Source organism: Macaca fascicularis, chromosome 6, assembly GCF_037993035.2.
Source record: "Macaca fascicularis isolate 582-1 chromosome 6, T2T-MFA8v1.1".
Taxonomy (NCBI): Eukaryota; Metazoa; Chordata; class Mammalia; order Primates; family Cercopithecidae; genus Macaca; species Macaca fascicularis.
In genome coordinates, this window is record NC_088380.1 from 77748117 (window position 1) to 77771770 (window position 23654).

The 23654-nt window shown below is 38.5% G+C and overlaps 1 protein-coding gene across 3 annotated transcripts in view; it reads left to right on the top strand.

Moving 5' to 3' along the window:
- Window positions 1-23654, top strand: part of ARHGEF28 (Rho guanine nucleotide exchange factor 28) — a 311888-nt gene that overhangs the window by 132101 nt on the left and 156133 nt on the right. For all 3 annotated transcript variants that reach the window (XM_015451604.4, XM_005557142.5, XM_005557143.5), the window contains 2 exons: window positions 17982-18165; window positions 20588-20768. In XM_015451604.4, the coding sequence (XP_015307090.3) occupies window positions 17982-18165; window positions 20588-20768 (365 nt within the window). The remainder of the gene's footprint in view (window positions 1-17981; window positions 18166-20587; window positions 20769-23654) is intronic.

Consider the following 23654-nt stretch of genomic DNA (forward strand, 5'->3'; position numbering starts at 1 on the left):
AATTGTTGAAGGTCATGGAACCTCATAACTGCACATGAATAGCTTAAACTAAGGGTCTCCACAATGGAATTCATGTTACCCACATTTTATTTATTTTTCATGCCGATATTTAGAAATACGTTAATACTCTCTAGTATTTAATCTGTGGATTGCCATAATACAAGCATACAATTTTCCATGCTGGGCATGCCTGCTCAAAGTTATTTTTGCTGGTGGAGATACATGAAAAAGTAAGTTTGGAGAACACTGAGCTAAACCCCAAGTTGTCAAGGGTCATCCTATTGCCATTTTCATTACTATTTGGGTATACATTCTTGTTTGCCAAGCTTTTAGCTGTCATGGACTTTGATTTATCTATATTTTTATAACAGACAGATTTATGTCACGAGGAGGTCCTTTCTGTCCCCGCTGTCAGTATTTATACGTAATATATGTATTTTCATGAGAGAAAAATTGGAGCAGTTTCTTTTCATGGTAAAACACTTTTCTATTCTAGTGTCCTAGTTGTTAAGAATGTGTGCTGTGGAGCCAGGTTCAAATCCTGACCTTGTTACTTCCTGGCTGTGAGACCTGGGCAAGATATTTTAGTTCTGGTGCTGCACATTTTAAATTTCTACAATGAGGCATAGTAGTACCTGCTTCGTTAGCTGGTTGTGATGATTTAATTAGATAATGTATGGTAAGACCTCTAGAAGAGTATCTGAACATATTAAGTTTTCAGTAAGAGGTGATGTTGGTATGTGCATGTGAATAAATTTTCATATATAGAGTGTATTGTATGTACTTATATGTGCATAGGTAGAAAGCAGATACAATTGGTTTGGACAAATGAAGCTAAAGGCAAAGTATAAAATCCTGGCATTTAAGCAATTCTTTGCAAATTTCTAGGAATGTTTCTAGACTTTCTCTAAAGGCAGTTTATAGTATTTGAGGTAACATTGTCTGCAGCCTAGACTTGTAGTGTAGCTTTTTTACAACATCAGTGTCAAGCGACAGGGTTAATGCTCATGTTTGAAGCTGAATTTTAATCTGAAAGTTATGACCATCTTATGAGATTTCATTCAGCCCGCCATGTGTTTAAATCTCTGTGTCTGCCTTTTCACACCTCAGTTCTGTCATGTATGTATGTAGGGGCTCATATATGGATAATGGCTAAGTTTAGATTGGTAGGCCTTAACAGATGTATTTATCAGTACATTTATGTCAAAATTATTCCACATTAAAAAACAAATTGGGCAGTTAGATGAGTAGATTGAAATATAAATTCTTCTGTGTTTTAATTTTGTACTTCAGAAATTGTATTAGATACTAGGTAGAAGGAAAACGTGGAGTTTTTATTGTATTTACTAAACTAAGTAGTTGGACATAAATTAATCATTTTATAGTTGGGAATAAACAAAGTATTTGGTGAAGGACTAACATTGATGCCTAGATTAACTGGATTATATTAGATTTTTACAATGCACACGTATACTCTATGGATGTATTTTGACTCATTGCCTATTCATAACCATTTGGTGGGCTTCTACTAATCTTGAGCTGTTTGGGTTTGTTTTTTGTTGTGCTTTTAATTTAATAGAGTTTTAATCTAAGCAGTTTAAAAACTCATGTGCTTATACATCTTTTTTAGTATACATATTTTATTTGTATTGCTTGTCTTGAGGTAGATAAATTGTAATAATGATGTGAGAAATAAACTGTGACATTGGACCCACTGGAAGTTATAATGTATTAGTGGCAGTGGCATCACAGGTGGAAAACAATTTCTTTCCTAGCAATTATTTCTTCCAGTACTTGTCCAAAAATTATTTTAATACTCAGTGTTCACTCTTATTAAAAATTTTTGGTGTTTATTTATTTATGATTTATTCAAATATAAATAGATCTTACCGAATGAGTATTCATTGATTTCTATAATGACTTTGTCTTGGAAGAGTGATCAAAACCCTTCTGCGACACATTACTGTATTCTTTGCATTTTGTAATAAACTTCTTATTTTTTTTTACCTTGTCAATCATTGAGAGTTATGAGGAAGGACTGGGAACCTGGAAAAAGGCCAGAGTCTGAGTGGAGCATGGATCTTGTAACAAAAAGCAGAGCCTTCTTTCAGCCCTGTGTCTTACCCGTCATTAGTCACAATGCAACTTCATTATGTGTTCGAGGAAAGGAAATATCCCAGATTTTATTTAATTTTAGACCATAAATAAAATTGGATTTCTAGTTCATAAAATTATGACCATTCCTTTTATGAAATAGCATTCATAATAGTGCCTTGTTCAGGGTCTCAGAAGCTCAAATTTGGAGTAAAGCATTGAATAGTAATGTAATTATTCAACAGAATCTCACAATTTAATTTAATTTTTTTTTTGTTTTGAGGTTTTTGCTTGTTTGTTTTTTGGGCAGAAATCTTTTCTCAGAGATTTGTATAATTTTGACAATTAGGTTAACTGGGATAACACATTCTGATGTTTTATGTGTTGATGCTCAGATGACTTTGGAGTTGAAAGCCTCCCCGACCTTCCTGCTCCATCAAACTACCTTCCTTTACTTGTGTTCCCAGTAGCTTGACATGTCTGGCAAGCACCAAGCTTGCCAGCACCAGTGAGGGGATGCCATGTGGGTAAAGAACCCAAGGGGACCACAAGTGGCATCTGCAAAGACAGATGGCATCATTCCTGTGAACACAGTAGCTTCTCTCCTAACCTATGGAGTAGGTCGAGCTTGTCCTGGTTAGGTTTTCTAATTTAAGAGAAAAATAAAGCCTAGATCCTTAAAAAAACAAAGAGGTCATATAAAGAATATTTCTCATATATGTTTACACTTACAAACAAATATATAACAGTTTGGAAGACTCAAGATATTTTTTTGCCAGAGTAAATTACTATTATTTTGAAAAATGAACTTGGACTCTTCCAGTTGTCTAGGTAAAAGTAGTTCATAGGATCAAAGGTCTCCTAACAAGCAGAAGTTCTTCTGCTCATTATGGAACAGGTGGATTCTTTGTTATATCAATCATAAAAAATAACCAAACCTGTTTGTTTATTTATTTATTTATTTTGAGACGAAGCCTCACTCTGTTGCCCAGGCTGGAGTACAGTGGCATGATCTTGGCTCACTGTGACCTCTGCCTCCTGGGTTCCAATGGTTCTCCTGCCTCAGCCTCCTGAGTAGCTGGGACTACAGGTGTGTGCCACCGTGCCTGGCCAATTTTTGTATTTTTAGTAGAGATGGGGTTTCACCATGTTGGCCAGGCTGGTCTCGAACTCCTGGCCTCAAGTTATCCACCTGCCTCGGCCTCACAAAGTGCCAAACCTGGTTTTGTAAAGGTGCTACCATGAATTGAATCTGCAGGGAAAAAATATTAAAATATTTAACAAAACAAAGCATTGCCTGGTAGATTGCTTTGTCAAGTTTAAGAGTTAAGCTTTTCTCCTGCCTTTGTAATTGGTTCTATGAGTGAAAGAAAATTTTAAAGTAAGCCAATTGAACTTTTGGAACTCTTCTACAGGAATGTTTTGGACTTAAACACAGCTGATGTATTTAGAGGATCAGCTTCTCATTCTCATTCTGTGGGTCTATGGTTGGTTGGAGAGCTGTCCCCAAAGAAAACCAACTAGTGGAACTAGTAGAACCCATTGAGGGTGGCTTAGAGAATTTAATATTTTAATTATTTATTCCAAAAATCAGATTAAGAGTACACTCCTTAACTTGCAATAGCACCAATAGAGTTATAACAACCACAACAGATTTAAACTTGAATCCAGAAATTAGAGAAATGATTCATTAGTTGCAAGGACAAATCCAAGTACAAGTCACAGCATAATGAGTAGTAAGTTAAAGGAAATATAGAAAACCTTGTCACGGCCCACACGTGTAATGTATAGGTAAAGTAATGTGATGCTTTACTATGGAGAAGGGTCGTTAGTGTAATGCTCTGCTCTTGCCTTAATAGGGTCTTCATAAATTAGTTCCTTTTGAAGGAGAATGTTTGTTTTTCTATGCTTTACACATAATGGAAAGAAAAGGAAAAGAATTGCAGAGGCCCGAAAGACTTTAGAAGAAAGTTTATAAGAGTTAGGGTTATCTAGCAGTTCTTTTTTTTCCCCTAAATTTATTATTTTTTTAATTTCAGCAGCTTTTTGGGAAACAGTAGATGTTTGGTCCAGCAGTTCTTAAAATGTGTCTTGATTGTTTGGTGTTCACTTAAGAAGTTTAAAAAGCAGTTTTAATATTGCTTCTTATCTGCAGGAAAAGCCATTACATAGGAATTAACAGTTCATTACAAAAGAGTGGATGGAAACTACTCATTTTATGTGACAGCCACATCTTGCTTCAAGTCACATACCCTGAACTTTCTAGGCAACAAGAGAAGGGAATGTGTGGCCTAGCAATATTTGACAGAGAAAAAGATCTGTTTCTCTTTCTTTGAATAGAGAAAAGAGATCTGTAGCCAGTAGGAAGCAAGATTTGTTTAATGATTGAAATGGAGCGTGGCTTGTGTTTTTATCTTTGAATACTGTCTGCTGGCCGTAGATATAGAAAGAAAATAGAGCAAGGCCCCAGAGCCTGGCACTGTGGGTTGGCCTGATGACTGCACTGTGTCCGGGTCTTACTAACCAGAGAAGGGTAAACTGATTTATAAGACTTACTTGCTGGCCCACAGACGAGGTGAAATGTCAGCTTTGTTACTCTGCTGTAAAGCTGTGTACTGGACGACAAGTTTGAAATAACATTAGCTGAAACACCAGTGGGTAGGAAACCCATAAAGGACAGGTTTATTACAAAATACAGGAAATACAAGTTTCTGGGTTTTTGTTTTTTAATTTTGAAATCAATACATTATGGATAACAACTGATTCTGGGGTTTTGTTTGTTTCTCTTGGAAATCTTGACATTTTTCAAGGGATTGTGTACATACTCAGTATTGCTGTCTGGCCTTCTGTCACTTCTGATAGTATCTAATTAGACAAACATCTCTACATCTTTTCTGACATTTCAAGCTGGTAGTATACTCTTTCTGTTGCTAAGGCAACTCACTGGATGAATACTAGGGGTGGAGAGAATGTTCTTTAGATCCTATGGCACTTGTTACGATGGTAAATTGATAAAATTGTTTTACAATCCTCAGCACTATATATATGTATATGTACATTATTTGTGAAGTTTTAAATCCTTAATTTTAAAATATCCTCTTTGTCTTACCTTCCTTTTGTAGTTTTTAATTTTTGAGGAATGTGTTTTCTGGCAGTAAAGAATTTAATATAGAATTAAACTTCTAAGGAAAAGGACTCCTCTCCCCGCAATCATTTGAATTCATTTTTCAGTTTAAGTAGGTAAACTCTTATTGAACACATTCTCTGTTTAAGGTACTACATGTTCAATAAGAAACAGCAGCTTCAACTCTTCCTTAAAAAATAAGCTTCCTACTTTTGTCTGGCCACAATGGCCCTCATACTGGAATAGAGAATTACGCACTTACTCTCACTTCTGGGAAATAGAACGTAGAGTTGGATTCAGGTCACTTTCTCTCCCTCAATTATAATTTTCAAGAACAAAAAATGTAAAGGGAAGCCAACAGCCTATCCTAATGTGCTTCCCAAAGCATTCGGGACTGTAGAAGGTTTTGAAGTCCCGTTCTTGGCTTACCTCCTCTGGGGCTTTTCTCCTCTTAAAACGTAGCAGGATGCATATAGCAGTTTTTGCTTGCACGCAGGGGATTAAAACTGAATTTAAAAAATGACAGTAACCAAGGAATATCTTCATAACCTTGAAGGAAAAACTTAAAATTTTGCTATTCTCATAGATTTCTTAATAGGATTTGAATGCTGGCAGTTGTCCTTGTACTATTTTATCTACAAACCAAATGAAACATTGGTTTGTAGAGAAAACACTGGTTTTAAAACTAGCGATGTTTGGAGGTTAAAATCCCCACGATTGAAAAAGTTGGGTAGGAGAGATCTGGGGAGCACAGTGAGGCAGGGAGTCAGAAAAGATGGTACATTCTTAGGGAAGTGACTAATTGTGCATCCTGTTGCAAAGTCCTCTTTACTTGGCCCAGTGTTGTTTAAGAGGCCTTGTCTTGACTCTCTCAGATATAAGCCTTGGTGTGGGGATGAAGCTGTATAGATAGAAACCTCAAAAAATATTCTGTAATCCTACCCTAGGTCCCCACATACCTACTGTCCTCTTCCACACCTATAACTGCAGTTGCTTTACTTTGCAAGTTTGACATGAGAATGTATGTGTGCTGTGAGTAGCGACACATCAGGTCAATATCTGGAGGAGAGAAGAAGCAAGAGTGACGGGCGTTAGCCTGGGTCCTTAGAATTCGCTCAGCTCGGGTTCCTTCTGCTTATTTTCCCCTCACTCTCAATTTGTTGACCTTTTTTTTTCTTTTTTTTCTTTTTTTAAGATGGAGTCTCACTGTATTGCCCAGGCTGGTCTCAGACTTCTGGGCTCAAGTGATTCTCTTTCCTTATCCTCCCAAGTAACTGGGACTATAGGTGTGTGCCACCACAACTAGGTAATCTTTTTGGGCTCAAATGATCCTCCTACCTCAGCCTCTGAGTAGCTGGGACTACAGGCACGAGCCACCACACCTGGCTGGTTCTCTTTTCTTGCCCTCTTTAAAAAAAATCTATTTTGAGGCTGGGCGTGGTGGCTCACACCTGTAATCCCAGCAGTTTGGGAGGCTCAGGTGGGTGGATCACTTGAGGTCAGGAGTTCAAGACCAGCCTGACCAATATGGTGAAACCGTGTCTTTACTAAAAATACAAAAATTAGCCAGGCGTGGTGGCACATGCCTGTAGTCCCAGCTACTTGGGAGGCTGAGGCAGGAGAATTGCATGAACCCAGGAGATGGAGGTTGCGGTGAGCCAAGATCGCACCACTGCACTCCAACCTGGGTGACAAAGCAAGACTCCCTCTCAAACAACAACAACAACAACAACAACAACAACAAAATCTATTTTGAGCTTTTTATTCTTGTATAAATTTTTCTTCACTACTCCCATCTTCCCATCTGCAGTTTATAGTAGGAGATACAAGTATATATGGTATTATATGAGTCAATCCTTGATTTTTAAAAAGTAGTCCCCAGTTCTTATAGTATATGACTCTCCTATGTTTCTTGTCAAAACTTTTAATTTTTATAGTCTTGATTTTTTTGTTGTTGATTTTAATGTATTTTTCCTTGACAAGTACATGAGATATATCACTGCAGTTGAGGCCAATTCAGGCCATCCTTTGTATAATAGGAGGCATAATAGTTAAGAACTTGAGTTTTGGAGGTAGAAAAATCTAGGTTCAAATCCTTCATGTTCCATATACTACTTAAGTGAGCCTGAGCAATTGCATAATTATGTCAAGGGTTAGTTTCTGCCCCTATAAAATAAGGATAATAATAGTATATACATCATAGAATGACTGTCAGGATTAAATGAGATAATGCATATAAAGTGCTGAATAAAGGTTAGCTCTTTATAGAAACAAGAAAGGTAACATCCTTATAGTCACTGACACTGAGTAAGAATGAAAGAAATGTGGTGTGGAGGTTCATTTCTTTTTTTCATTCATGGATAATCGTTGCCCATCTGTATTCCTGGTTGACTTTTTTCCAACCTCCCCTTCCTCCCTCAAGATATGGCAGCACCTTTTATACCGATTTCCTGTTTGGTTTATCCCATTTACCTTCCTCTTCTAGTCTCACCAGAATATCCCTTGTGGATTGTGCCTTACTGGTGAAGGAAAGGATGAAATTATCCATTGAAGCTGCAGCTCATACCCAAAGAGTATAATATTTCTAAATCTGGGACTTTGGACACAAGACACTGGCTTCCAGTGCAAGGGCACTGAGTGGACCCTGCCTGGCTGTAGGCGAATGGCCAGTTTCCTGGTTGTGTTTGAAGGCAGACTACCAATGCAGACTTCAAAGCGCCATCTGCGAGGCATGATGAGTCCACACTTTTTCTGCTTGTCCATAATAAAATTAGACTGCAATGTATTTTCATTTGTCTCCCAAACAAAACAGGGTCCCTGGAGAGTCAAGTGGGAGGGCGTCTGAGAATTCTAGCTCGTCTGGGGTGGAAGGGGAGTTCTTGCAGAAGAGTGCCTGCACACAGTTGGCTATCAGCAAATATCTGTTGGGTGAATGAATGGTGGAGTTGAATCATAGCCTTGAAGCAACATTAACAAATGGAAGAAAAATCGATACAGGCTGAAAAGGAGGAGGTATGCCATAATTGCTACTTACAACACCTAATGACCGCCTGCTGCCCAAAGCATGGGATTATAGCACATTTGTCTTAATAGCACATCTGGTATGCTACACTGATGCAATTACAGTGCCGGTAAGCAGGGAGCTAGCTCCTTGCAATTATGCCCTTAAATTGTAACCAGAGGAAAATTGTTTTCAAACATACCACATATCTATTTAGTGACTGTTTATTGTAGTTTTTTGTATTAAAAAGATCAGAGAAATGTGTAAAACTGCTTAGTCCCCCCAATACTGGCATTTATAGTTCTTGAGAGCCCTGTCCCAATTTGTTATTTTCATTACAGCCCCCTCGCAATCCCAGGTAGTAGGCTGGGCAGATATCATGTCCGTTTTACAGATCAAGCAACTTGAAACTTGAGAATTAAATGGCTTTCCATTTCATTCTAGCTGTTAGCTGAAGGCTTGGTATGTGTTCAAATCCAGAGCTTGGAATCCTTGGTATCCCCACCTTTGCACCATACAGTGTTGTATCTGGATTCTTAGTGTCTTATACTGGTGGCTACATGCATAATTTAGTTTGGAAATATCCCCAGAATGTGAAGGTCAAAAATTGAGTTGCCATCTTGAAATTCTGATAAAGACTTTTTAAAGTTGCAACTGATTTAGTACTCATTCCACAAGCTAAAATAAAGTATATCTTGCCAATATGAGATGCAAAATCCAGGAAGTACCTTCCAGTGTTATACATCACTATGTGAATTTTCTGGAATGAAAGTGTGTGTGATGGGTGTTTTCCCAGATTATTTTCAGGTGATCTTCAGCCGGGGGTGGTTGTAATATGAGTGTCTCGACTGTGCTGAAGCAGAAAAGAAGTTTTAGGGAGCAAAAATCTGCCATTATGCTTGTTTCAGTCCTCCTCCTCTACCTTTTGGGCTTATGATCCAGCCATGCCCACCATGTTGGTCTCATGCTCTGTAGAACGTCCTGATTTCATGTCTTTCTTATGAGTGTATTTGTATTTGCAATTGCTATCTTGGACTCACCAACCTCTGATCTCCTGTATAAAAGGCTGATTTGTTTATCATGCCAGAGCTCTGAGTAGGCTGTGTAAATGGAAGATGCTCTAAGGCACAACCCCTTTCTCATTCTCATTGAGAATCCTGAAAACATCTTAAAGATTGTGTATGATACCCATGCCAAATTCTCTCTTCTGCTTTCCATGTAAATTTTTGATAATTTTTTTTTCATTGTACTTTTTGTTCATCATTTTTGGCATTTTATAAATATCTGTAAATTTTCATATCATGATACATGATGTAGGTTGAATTAATTTAACATGCAGATTAGTTTTCTTGTAGTCCAGACAGTTTCCTTACTTCTATTCACACTCTTTGTGTCTAGAGCTACAAATAATGAACTAAGCCTAGAGCTGTAGTTCATCACATAGTGATTTCATGGGCCAGATATTTATAGACAGTACCTGATTTATGATGGTTTGATTTATGATTTTGATTTTATCATTGTGTAAAAGCTGATGGTGTGAAAGCAATATACATTCAGTAGAAAGCGTACTTCAAATTTTGAATTTTGACCTTTTCCTGGGCTAGCCATATGCAGTATGATGCTCTTGTGATGCTAGACAGTAATGGCGAGCCACGGCTCCCAGTCAACCAGCCACACAATCACAAGAGTAATCAGTCAATACTCCACAGTGCATTGCGTGGCCAGTGGTTTTTGGATATTATGTTTTGTGTTTGGCCATCCCATCATATTTACAAAACACCTATTTTCAACTTACACTATTTTCTACTTATGACTGGTTTATTGAGATATAATTCCATCATGAGTCAAAGAGTATCTGTATTTTATTCTGAACAAAAGTAAGCTAGCTGTATGCTTCGCAAGGGCAGGGACCACCACACCCATCTTTGTATCCACAGGGCCTGACAGATAATAATGGTCTCATCAATGTTTGTCTACTGAATGACTTAGATGAACAAATTGAGACCTGTATGAATACATATGTGGCTTTGGAAATCAGAATGGAACTTATTTTAATAAGTTGAATTTAATGTGAATTTTAAAAAATTAGTCTTCTAAAAATGTATTGTGTTGAATACATTTCAATGGCTCCACTCAGGTGTTGTGAAACATTACTTAGCCCTAAAAAATATAAGTACTTCTGAATTGACTTGTATTGAAAAATATTATTTGCTTCTAGATTATTGTATCCATCACATTTTAGCTTTAATATTTTGCTAAATGTTTAAGTGCTTTCCTGGTTTAGCAGTAAGTAATGTAGATTAAAAATCACTTTTAAGACTCACAGAAAACTCTTTTTGTTGTTCTTTGGTAAAATCTTATATGTAATAGATCTTAATTAAGAGCTGACTGGGTAGGCTGTGTTATAAAAGGAAGATATAGGTTTGCATATTGCTAACCACTTATTTATTTAAATTAGCAGATCCCAACTCTGGCTTTGCATTGGAATCACTTAGAATCTTTGGAAAAGTGTGATGCCTTGGCTCTGCCCCAGAAGTTCTGATTTAATTTTTCTGGAGAGGACCTTGAACATCAGTCTTATTAAAAAATAATAAAATAAGTTAAATAATTAACCAAGGTCTCGAGAACTCACAATCGCTGCTAGAGGAAATGTAAGTTATTACAACCATTCTGGAAAACACAGCAGCATTATCTAATACATTTAGAGAAACTAGTATCTCATAGCAAATCCGTTCCACAGCAATTCCATTGCTACCTATAAACCCTAGCAAGAAAACATGCTGATATGGTTTGGCTGTGTCCCCACCCAAATCTCATCTTGAATTGTAACTCCCACAATTCCTACATGTCATGAGAGAAACTGGTGGGAGGTGATTGAATTATGGGGGTGGGTCTTTCCCATACTGTACTTATGATAGTGAATGAGTCTCATGAGATCTGATGGTTTTTAAAATGGGAGTTTCCCTGCACACTCTCTCTCTCTTGCCGCCACCATGTAAGAAGTGCCTTTTGCCTTCTGCCATGATTGCTAGGTCTCCTGAGCCACATGGAATTGTAAGTCCATTAAACCTCTTTTGTAAATTGCCCAGTCTCAGGTATGTTTTTATCAGTAGTATGAAAATGGATTAATACGGTAAATTGGTACCAGTAGAGTGGGGTGCTGCTGAGCGGATACCTGAAAATGTGGAAGCAACTTTGGAACTGGGTAACAGGCAGGGGTTGGAACAGTTTGGAGGGCTTAGAAGAGGACAGGAAAATGTGCAAAAGTTTGGAACTTCCTAGAGACTTATTGAATGGCTTTGCCCAAAACGATGATAGCAATATGGACAATAAAGTCCAGGCTGAGATAGTCTCAGATGGAAATGAGAAACTTGTTGAGAACTGGAGCAAAGGTTACATTTTAGCAAAGAGACTGACAGCATTTTGCTCCTGTTCTAGAGATTCATGGAATTTTGAACTTGAGAGTCATGATTTAGGGCATCTGGTGGAAGAAATTTCTAAGCAGCAAAGCCTTCAAGAAGTGACTTGGGTGTTGTTAAAGGCATTCAGTTTTATAATGGAAGCAGAGCGTAAAAGATTGGAAAATTTGCAGCCTGACAGTGCGATAGAAAAGAAAATCCCATTTTCCGAGGAGAAATTCAAGCTGGCTGCAGAAATTTGCATAAGTAATGAAGAACTGAATATTAATCCCCAAGACAATGGGGAAAATGTCTCCAGGGCATGTCAGAGGTCTTCATGGGAGACCCTCCCATCACAGTCCCAGAGGCCTAGGAGAAAATCGTTTCATGGGCTGGGCCCAGGGTTCCCATATTGTGCAGTCTAGGGACTTGGTGCCTGGCATCCCAGCTGCTCCAGCTGTAGCTGAAAGGAGCCAATGCAGAACTTGGGCCATGGCTTCCAAGGGTGCAAACCTCAAGCCTTGGCAGCTTCCACAATGGTGTTGAGCCTGTGAGTGCACAGAAGTCAAGAATTGAGGTTTGGGAACCTCCACCTAGATTTCAAAGGATGTATAGAAATGCCTGGATGTCCATGACAGAAGTTTGCTGCAGGGGTGGGGCTCTCATGGAGAACCTCTGCTAGGGTAGTGTGGAAGGGAAATATGAGGTGGGGCCCCGACACAGAGTTCCTACTGGGACACTGCCTAGTGGAGCTGTGAGAAGAGGGCCACCATCTTCCAGACCCCAGAATGGTAGATCCACTGACAGCTTGCACTGTGCACCTGGAAAAGCCACAGACACTCAACATCAGCTCATGAAAGCAGCTGGGAGGGAGGCTCTACCCTGCGAAGCCACAGCAGCAGAACTGCCCAAGACCGTGGGAATCCACCTCTTGCATCAGTGTGACCTGGATGTGAGACATGGAGTCAAAGGAGATCGTTTTTGGAGCTTTAAGATTTGACTGCTCCGCTGAATTTCAGAATTACATAGGGCCGGTAGCCTCTTTGTTTTGGCCAATTTCTCCCATTTGGAATGAGTGTATTTACCCAATGCCTGTACCCCCATTGTATCTAGGAAGTAACTAGCTTGCTTTTGATTTTACAGGCTCATAGGCGGAAGAGGCTTGCCTTGTCTCAGATGAGACTTTGGACTGTGGACTTCTGAGTTAATGCTGAAATGAGTTAAGCCTTTGGGGGACTGCTGGGAAGGCATGATTGGTTTTAAAATGTAATTTGGGAGCGGCTGGGGCAGAATGATATGATTTGGCTGTGTCCTCACACAAATCTCATCTTGAATTATAACTCCCACAATTCCCATGTATCATGGGAGGAACCTGGTGAGAGGTGATTGAATTATGAGGATGGGTCTTTTCCGCACTGTTCTCATGATGGTGAATGAGTCTCATGAGATCGGATGGTTTTCAAGATGGGAGCTTCCCTGCACGAGCTCTCTCTTGCCGCTGCCATGTAAGAAGTGCCTTTTGCCTTCCACCATGAGTGTGAGGCCTCCCTAGCCACGTGGAACTGTAAGTCCATTAAACCTCTTTCTTTTGTAGATTGCCCAGTCTCAGGTATGTCTTTATCAGCAGCGTGAAAATGGACTAATACACATGCAAATATCAGAAAAAATAATTTATCCCGTGTCTGTATGTGTATATATATGTGTGTGTGAGAGAGAGGCAGAGGGAGACAGAGACAGAAAAACAGAGAGATACACTCATAGCAATGGACCCCGGGGGTACAAATACCCCTTTTCCTTTCCTAATCACATTCTTCTCTTTTTCCTAACAGGTATTATGCTGACTTTTATAGTAGCCATTTCCTTGCTTTTCTTTATAGTGTTATAACCTATGTATATATGCCTAAGTAATAATTTTAACTTTTACTCTTCTTGAACTTCATATTAATTGAAACATATCCTGTGTATTTTGTGACTTGATTTTCCCCCCTTGACATTATATTCATTACTTCCTTCTGTGTTAATCTGTAATTCATTTTGATTGTTAGAATATTGTTGTATGATTGCACTGCAATTTATTCCTTTGATGAACATTAAGATTACTTTGAATTTTGACCATTTATAATTTATTACATGGTTTCTTGCTAGGGTTTATAGGTAGGAATGGAATTGTTGTGGACTGGATTTGCGTTAGTTTCTCTGACTTTATTAGGTTATGTTGCTGTGTTTTCCAAAGGGGTTGTAACAGTTTACATTTCCTCTAGCAGTGATTGTGAGTTCTGGAGACCTTGATTAATTATTTAACTTATTTTATTATTTGTAATAGACTTTTTAAGAACAGTTTTAGGTTCATAGCAAAATTGAGTGGAAGGTACAGATATTTTCCCATATATTCTCTGCCCCTACACATGTACAGCCTCCCCTATTATCAATACGCCCCACAGAGTGGCACATTTGGCTATGATCGATTAGCCTACATTTGAAAGGTTAATTTATTCTTCAATCTCCCAAGCTAAGCCTTTGGCTAATTGAAAGGTATGACCAGATCTTGTGTAGATATGATAATGGTTCCAAATTGACCAGTAACAAAACCACTTTCCTTTAGTAACACTCAAACTGTCTGACATTCCTTAACCTTGTGCTTCAGATGCCTGGAAGCTCTCTTGACCTGTGCTGTTTTTGCAGATCATAACCATAGAGTTAGAACAGGATTGAACACTCTTAGGAACCTTGGATCTTTATTGTGACAGACTCATTTGATGGGCAAAGAAACTGATGCCTGGCAGAATGAGAAGCACAAAGTCTGCACTCCCTTCCTATCTGGGTCAGATGGACTCCTGTTATGCAGTAAGGAATGGCTTATTGAATGGCACAGCCTGTTCAGTTCCTTTTTGTGTCTCAGTGTTCGTGCTGTCATGATGTTATAGGTCATACCTTTTAATGTTTGCCATTAGAGCAATTATTAGTAATTCTGCTTTGGTTACATTAGTTCAAATAACTCCTGGCACCAACCAAACAGGAAGAGACATTTAGTTAGTTAAAGAAATTATTTTAAACACTCCCACCTCTGCCAAATTGTATAACCTCTTTCCACAATTTGTTTTCCTGGCTGATGTTAAGAAATCTGAAACTCTATAACAAGCAGAATTATTTATATATGTCATGATGCTTCCTATTTCAAGCTGTTTGCCTTACTCTGCACTCTGAACTTTCATACTGAATGAGAAAGCTCTCTCTTACAACATTTTGGTCAGTTTCTATTTGTTTTCTTTAAACATCAGAAGATTCTCTCTTCCACTGCCTTCCCTCCTCCCTGGGAAGTGGGTAGATTCTCAGAAAGAGAGTCAACAGTGAGCCATTCAGGCCTGTATGTTTACTGTTCTCTCTCATTGAACAAGATGTGAGGATGGAGCCAGAAGGAGAGAAGAGGGAGCTGGATTAGCAGAACAAGCTTGGAGAGCTCTCCTGTTGGAGGAAACAGATCTGCTCACACTCACACTGTTGGTCAGGTTGAATACAGTGAAATACACTCCAGGTTTAATGGTATTTAGGGCATTGCACCAGACATGGCAGAAAGTGTTACTTAAATTGATACCATGCTTCCCTTTACCAATGGTATAATTTGAAAAGGGGACACAAAAGGTTTAGATGTTCCCTTTTGATCATTTTTTTGGGAGGGGAAAGAAAATTACAATCCATACAACCATGGAATATTTCTCACTATATCCAGGTTAGGAAATATGTCTTAGAAATTCCATTCTGGCCAGGTACGGTGGCTCATGCCTATAATCCCAGCACTTTGGGAGGCCAAGGCAGGTGGATAACCTGAGGTCAGGAGTTCAAGATGAGACTGGCCAACATGGTAAAAACCCATCTCTACTAAAAATACAAAAATTAGCTGAGGGCAATGGCATGTGCCTGTAATCCTAGCTACTCAGGAGGCTGAAGCAGGAGAGTCGCTTGAAACTGGGAGGCAGAGGTTGCAGTGAGCCAAAATTGCACCACTGCATTCCAGCCTGGGCAACAGAGTACGACTCCATCTCAAAAAAAAAAAAAAAAAAAAAGAAAAAAAGAAAGAAATTCCATCCTAGTATGCCTGGTTAATATCTCATGCTGACAGGTTTTCCTGTGTTGGAGAGTACACATGCACATATGTATGCATATGTATATTTGTTACCTGATCCTAACAAGTCTCTTCCTGGTTATTACTTAAAAAGGAAGAAAAATGCAAATATTATCCAACATTTTAGATACCCTGCTGGGAATCTAAAAACAAAAACCTTACTTTTTAATCAAAGGAGTATAATGGTCAAAAGTTAAAGGATAAAATAGTCAAAGATAAGTTCTGTAATAGCTAACATAGTTCTTTCAATTTTCATAAAGCTGAAGATATCAAGTATATTAAACAAATGTCTGGCAGGAATGTATTGCCTTGTCTGTTTTTAGATATTTTGGTATTTTGAATGTTGTTTTACTGGGGGAATATGTTCTGTGTCACACAGATGACTGATAGAGCAAATATACTGGTAAGTTGGTGGCGTTTCACTGTGATGAGTTCATTTACATATTGTAAGTATAATGCCTTGCATTCATTGATCTAGATACCTATATCTCTATAGATATAGATATATAAACAATTAAAAATTTAAACTAAGCCTTTTTTTTTTGCATTCATTTATGGTGGAGTGTTTCCTTCTAATTGTTTCAAATTAGAGCTTTGTAGAAACCTGGCTTCCCAAATATCATCATTATCACAGCCTGCTGGTAAGACAAAGTTGAGTTTATTGGCTACTATGGTATGGGAGAACACAACCTCCACAGGGCCTTAGAGGTGTCTTGAAGGGGGAGCAGTGAGGTGAGAATTTACTGAGAACTTGAAGTTTGGCTTAATGAGGGTCTTTTTTTTTGAGACAGGGCCTCACTTTGTGGCCCAGGTTGGAGTGCAGTGGTGTAATCTCCACTCACTGCAACCTCTGCCTCCTGGGCTCAAGCGATCCTCCCACCTCAGCCTGCTGATTAGCTGGAACCACAGGCGAGTGCCACCATGCCAGTTTAATTTTTGTATTTTTTGCAGAGAGTGGGTTTTACCACATTCACCAGGCTTGTCTTGAGCTCCTGGGCTCAAGTGATTCTCCCACATTGGCCTCCCAAAGTGCTGGGATTACAGGCATGAACCACCATGCCCGGCCTTATAAGGGTCTTTTAATGTTGGGGATGGTGGTGGGCGGGGCATGTTGGACAGGGAAGAAGCTTGATCAGGACTTGGGAAGGATCATAACGTAGTTAGGATTGCTTTTAGGGTTTAAACTGCATTTTGTTGGTTTCTACTGAACAGTTGGTTAGTCTTGCGGAAGGTTCCTATAATGAGCAATCATTCATTTGCCTGGGCAAGTGGCTCCTGGAATAGTAAAATCGTGCTAATGAAGATAATGGAATAGTAAAATAGTGTTAATATGGACAGGAAACTGTGGAGAAGTAGGTCATTTTGTTCTCAGTGTCCATTTTAAAGTGAACAATTCAATGTATAGACTATTCAAACTAAGTAATTTAAACATACACAAACTGTAGAGATTTTAACAGCCAATTGCCATGCAATGCCACAAATGCTCAATAGCTTTCGTTTGCCAGACACTATGCTAGATATTGGGCATAAAATACCTCAAGGACCCCTCTTCCTGGAAGATGATAACGGAGAGTGGCCAACACCACAGTGGAGCTGACGCACACGGACCGACCAAGGGCCCTCTGTGCAGGGGCCTTACAGGCCGAGCTTCCTGAGCAGCGCATTGGGGTGGCTTTGACAATATTGACATAATCTCAGGGATTTAGTAGATGGGTAAAAGCACTGCTGTGAAGTTTGAGAACGACCCATATGAAGCCATTTCTGTTACTGCTTCTCATCAGGGGAGGAGCAGCGTTGAGGACAAAGGGTGGACACGGAGGTCCCTCTACAGCCTTGGCCTCTGAGAGCCTCCCTGCCTGAGCAGCAGGATCTCCTCAAGGAACTCTCTGCATATCAACAAGTGTCTGTTTTCAAAGAATGGTCTTTTCCTAGAACCTGCTTCCCTAGATGACTGCACTGCATGTCTAGTGAAAGAGGACGTGAATGTGTAATGCAGTAGGTGGAAAGAACGCTCTACCTGTGCTGAGCGGACCTGGCCCCAGCACCTACTGCCTACCTGGCCATTCACAAACCTCTTGAACTCTCCAAATTTGTAAAATGAGATATAGCAATTAGGTGCCATTGTTAATTTCTTCCAACTCTGACATTCTTATTATGTCTAAATACATTGTCCCTTTGATAAAATGTGTAAAACAAACTTTGTAAATGGAGGAATTAATATGGTATGTGTTTTTTCCTCTTCAGTATCTTCTCACAGAGAATCTCTTCTACACCTGGCTATGAGATGGGGCCTGGCTAAGCTTTCCCAGTTCTTCTTGTGTCTCCCGGGGGGAGTCCAGGCCTTAGCTTTACCTAACGAAGACGGTGCCACACCATTAGACTTAGCTTTACGTGGCGGACACTCCAAGCTGGTGGAAGATGTCACAAAGTGAGTTTAGCTACTTGATAGTCTCTCTCTTAATCTATTTCTGTAAAGTTGGCCAAGCATTATAGAAAAATGGAAATAACCAAATCACAAGCTAATGTTGGTTTATGTTTTACTGTTAGCTCTCATGCACATACGTAGACCATATAAACAGATATATTGATGTAATTGGTATTAATGTTTCATGAGGGTGAGACAGGAAAAAAGGTCTCAAAAGGCTCTGAAACGAGTGATAATGAAAAAAATTGGGGAAATGCTAGCATTTAGATTTCAGCTTAAATGTCACCCCCTTCTGTGTTATTCTCTTTGATGATTATGATTAATTCACAATGTTAAGTATGAGTAACATTATGACTAATTCATAATATTAATTTATAATTATGTGATCATGTGTTTCATATATATCTCTTAATCATTTGAGGTCTGGGACTATTTCTGTTTTACCCACTGCAATACTCTAGTACAATGTCCAGCATATAATATTTGTTGAAATGATATAAATTTTTTTTGTATCAATGAATAACAGACAAATGCTATGGTATGATTTAACCAATGTGATGGTCAGTATGGTCTGATGAAATAGTGTAAAGAAAATAATTTGTAAACTATAATGTTATCTATGTTAAAGAGGGTATCAACACTTCCATTGAATAATGAGTGTGTTGTTGGTTACTTAGAATGGTTCAGGTCAGTCATTATTCTTAGCTTATGAAAGATGGATTCATATATAGTGATTTTTTTTTACTTAATGTGGTAAAAAACCAAAGTATAAATGGGAAAGTACATTGAAAATTATAACATGCTACATAAATATTAACCATTGTTAGAGTAAATGCTACATAAATATTAAATATTATTACAGTATTATTACGTGGCATGTTCAGATGGACTGGCTTTTCTTGTTTGGCTCATGGAACTCCGTGTAATTAATTTATGGTTATGTAGTACATAAGTGGACATTAAATCAGAGCTTTTTGTTTATTTTTTTTTCTAATTTGATCAAATGACCATCAACCAAGGGGCAAGCCTATCTGGAGGGAATTGTCCTTTTCCTTGTTTTAACATGACCCCACTTCCTTGGCTAAAAAGGGCAAGGCAAGAACACTTCCTTTGACTCATTCATTGTGAACAGTTCTGTGTTCCACTGAGGTCCTAGAGGCACATTCATCTGTTGGTAGCTTTATATCTTTTTACTGTGTCCAAGACAAGACGATACATGTTTAAAAAGTTTCTAGGTCTAATAAATCCATTCATGGATGGGATTAGAAGTAGACTGTAAGCTAAATTCTGGTGATATGATAATAGAGCTTCCATATTCTAAATTAACAGCAATGACCTTATTGCTCAGGTTCAGAGACCATTCATCTCAGTGACTTGTTACTGGCATGGGGAGTTGTTTTCTGGAAACTTCTGGAGTCCTTGCCAGTAATGAGTGTCAAGAGTTTGGAGAGGTCCCCCAAGACTTAGAGTACACCTGTTCTTTATGGATCTCTTTTTGTCACTCCATCTGATGGAGATAACATATACTTCATTGGAAATATACCATATTTTTGTAAAGCAAGCATTCATTAACAAAATAAGGTCATGTTAAAAGAGGAAAGGGGCATAGAGCTAGTTCTGTGAATTGAGGAATCTGGAAACAATCTGGTGGGAAATGACATGTTGAGGTGTGCTGTAATCCAAGAACATTAATATTTCCCTTTGAGGTTTCTTTACTGTTACTCTTACAGGATGTTATAAGCCATCCAAAATATTGCAATACTAACCATGAAGCCTACATGTAATTTACAAATGTACAAATGTTCTCAGCCAAGATACAACAGAAAATAAGTATATAGTCAAGAATTTAGGTGGAAATGTCGTTCCTTTATGTATGAGTGTATTCAGAAATACAACATGATCAAATTTGTGCATGTTTTAATTTGCATAAGAAAGGATTTACAACAATGGTACCATGTGTTATGAATATCTCACTTGTTTATAACATCCAAACCTCACCATGTTCCCTGGAGAGCATATCTGTTTCCACAGTAATCACCTAATAAACCATTGGCTGCCAGCTAATTTGTTCTACTACAGGTAGCCCCGGTAAAGTGAGAGGCATCTTTTCAGATTAAAAGGCGAATGAAATGTTGAGGTAAAGTACTGTGTTTAAAATTCAGTACCGTTTCATTCTTTATGTAAACCTTTAAAGTATGTAGTATATGTCAGTGGTTTTCAATAGACTTCTTCTCTAGGTGGAAAAAGAAAGGTGGCTATGTTAGTATCTGTTTTCATGATCTTATGTATTTTATTGCATGTAGGTGACTTTCAAGGATCATTTTGCCAGTTGGATTTGTAAGATCGGGGCAGTGATCCTAAGTGCTGGGATCCTGGGGCTGGTGTCTTTGAAGCTCTGTGTGGGTTTTGATTTGTGTTGTTTCAGTTTTCAGGGCAGATGGTCGCCGAGCTTCTCCCGAGTGCAGCTCAGTGAAGAAGCCTCCTTGCATTACATTCACTCATCGGAAACGCTGACCCTGACCCTTAACCACACAGCTGAGCATTTGTTGGAGGCAGATATTAAACTCTTCCGGAAATACTTTTGGGATAGAGCCTTTCTTGTCAAGGTTTGTACACAGTGATCCTGGCATACAATAATGCATGCTTCAGAGAATGCAGGCATCAATTTCTTATTATGAGAACAGTGTTTTTTGGGGGTAGGACTTTTTTTTAATGAAACCTTGGGGGACATGAAATTGGAAACTGCATTAGATCAGTAGAATGAAGATTATTATATATTTTGTAGTAGTTTGTATAATATTTTCATTTTCTTTTCTGAGCCTTTCCATAGTTGGCTTTTAATACTTTAATATTGGATATTTTCTCTTAATGTATTGATTGTATTATAATTATTATCTAAAGCAGTTACATTTAGGGCTATCTTACATGTATAATATCTACTCCCGGATTTTCGTATTGCTCAAATGTAGCTAAGCATTTGTTCCAGTGCAGAATCCAGTACAGAAGCCAGTACAGATTCTACTTGAATGGAAACAGGTAAAAACCTAGTTCTTTTCCAAAGAGGTTTTCCCCTTCCCATCATGGTCCAAACCCCACCTTTGAGTGCTATCATAGCATGCCCATCTCAGGGTTTAAAACATTTCAACTTTATCTCTCTTTTTTTTTTTTTTTGGTAGATTTTGAAAGAATACTAAGAATATTTCCATCTTTTAATTATGATTAATCAAAGTGTTATTTTGAGTAATGGGGCTTGAGTCAATCTAGTTGGCAGTGCTCCGGGGTCTAATGGACACACTCACCAGATCCTGTGGCCTCCTGTGTTCTCAAGCACATTGCTTCACAAGGCACAGGTCTCATGACTATTTAGGCTTTACAGAGTAAAAAGTCAACTTAGAAAACCAATATTATCATTGACCACAGGTTCAGCTTTTGTAGAATATTTGCTTCATGTAATTGAAATAATTATTCATATAATTCATATAATTGAAATAAGCCAAAAATGTTATGTATCAAACAAAGATTATTATTGGCTTACTCCATATAGAGTTTTATTTAAACAGTTAAAATAAAACATGGTCTTCAGAGTATGATCTTTCTCTCTTTGCTAGGTTTTAGGGAATTTGGTTTGTAATTTTCTGACATACAGCATCACATACAGTATATACAGAATAAGGGTCGTCTTTTAAGGATGCTTGTCATTTAAAACTACTCAAGCCAGCTGGGCACGGTGGCTCATGCCTGTAATCCCGGCACTTTGGGAGGCCGAGGTGGGTGGATCATGAGGCCAGGAAATCGAGACCAATCTGGCCAACATGGTGAAACCTCGTCTCTACTAAAAATACAAAAATTAGCTGGGCACAGTGGCATGCGCTCAGCCATCATTGTGGTTTCTCACCAAAGCACCAAGTGGTGGTTATTCCGGCTGGGCAGACACTTGGTTTTGCCATGCATCAGTTCCGGGGGGACAGAGCTCAGCCAAATGCCTTTCCTCGGAAGACATGCTCAGACAGCGGCGTGGCACTTGGTGACTATCCTGAAAAGAACAGAACAAACTCTATTGAATGTTTGCTTCATTATAAAATCCTCTAAAGTCTTAGGCTACATTTGTGATTTCTCATATACGTTTGAGATAATACTGATGACCTTGGGGAAGATTTATGATGAGTAAATCTAGATACCTCAATAATTTATTGTAGTGGACTTCATAATCACAAAGGCCAAATGGAGATGGTTCTCCGGTTTCTATGAGATTTCCATCTTATGAAAAACACCTGATACAAGAATCAGTGAAGTGGAATGGCCTTATGTTTCAAGTTTCCACATCCCTCTTTTTCCTTCCTTTCTTGAGGTATATGGCTGTTAGTGAGCAGAGAAACCAAGAAGGAAGGGCTGAGAGATTCTTTATGACATCCAAAGATGTTGTTACTTGCCTGACAAAGTGATTCTATTGTATTCTAATCTAAATTTTTTTGTGGTGCATATTACTTGGTTAGATATTATTTTAAATGTAAGCAGGTGATAGTTACTTTATAGGTTGTCCACACTAAAGCTTTACAACTTTGGATAATAAATATTATGAGATTACATATAGATTTTGTATAAAAGATTCATGCTTTATTGAATCTTATCTAAAAGTCCGTTTTGATATGACAGCTATAGATGGTGACTTTGATTTGAGTGACTGATCTGTTCTCACTGAACTACAGCCCATATTCAGTCTTCTCCAAGGAGATATGTTTAGTCTCTGGATTTGGGCGTTGCTTAGTTATTTGTAGTCCTGTAGAACAATGACAGTAAAACCTTGCTGTGGAAACCTGAGTTTGCTTTACGATATATAAGAGCTCTCCAGGTGAACCCAGTCAGAAGTCATACTTGTTCAGAGTTGTAAAGGGTTGGTGCTTTCATACTGTATTTCAGTTGACAGTGATGGCCTGACAGTTTCTAATAAACATTAAATGTTAAAATGGAAGGTGGTGCTAAATATCCAAACCGTAAAGACAGAATATTAGGAAATTAAATAATAAGCAAACTGTAGCCATGCCTTTTAATCACTTTTTAGTTATTTCATCATAACAATCCGAATGCTGATAATTCTACTCTAGAGCTTGGCTAAAATTAATAAGCAACTAGGAAATTTAAGTTTTTAAAGGTATATTCAAAATTACTTATAAGGATAAAAATTAAGTTTGAATATATTCTATTTTCAAGAGAAAATAGCATTTCCTTATTTCAAGTTTTGTTGTGTAATCAGAAACCAGCATTGCCTGATGTTCTTTTCTCACACAGGCTTGGCAACTCTCTTCATTGAAAGACAGGGGGATCGGGGCTAAGGTTCAGCCCAGGTAGACACATGGGGCCTTGAGCCTGTGTGGTGACCCCTCTTCCATCCATGGGTGCTCATGCAGCCATCTCCTCACTACCCCTTAATATGGACCTGCTCTGGTCCAGCCACTCATTCCATGGTGGGCCTTAGGAGAGAACATGGTGTCCTG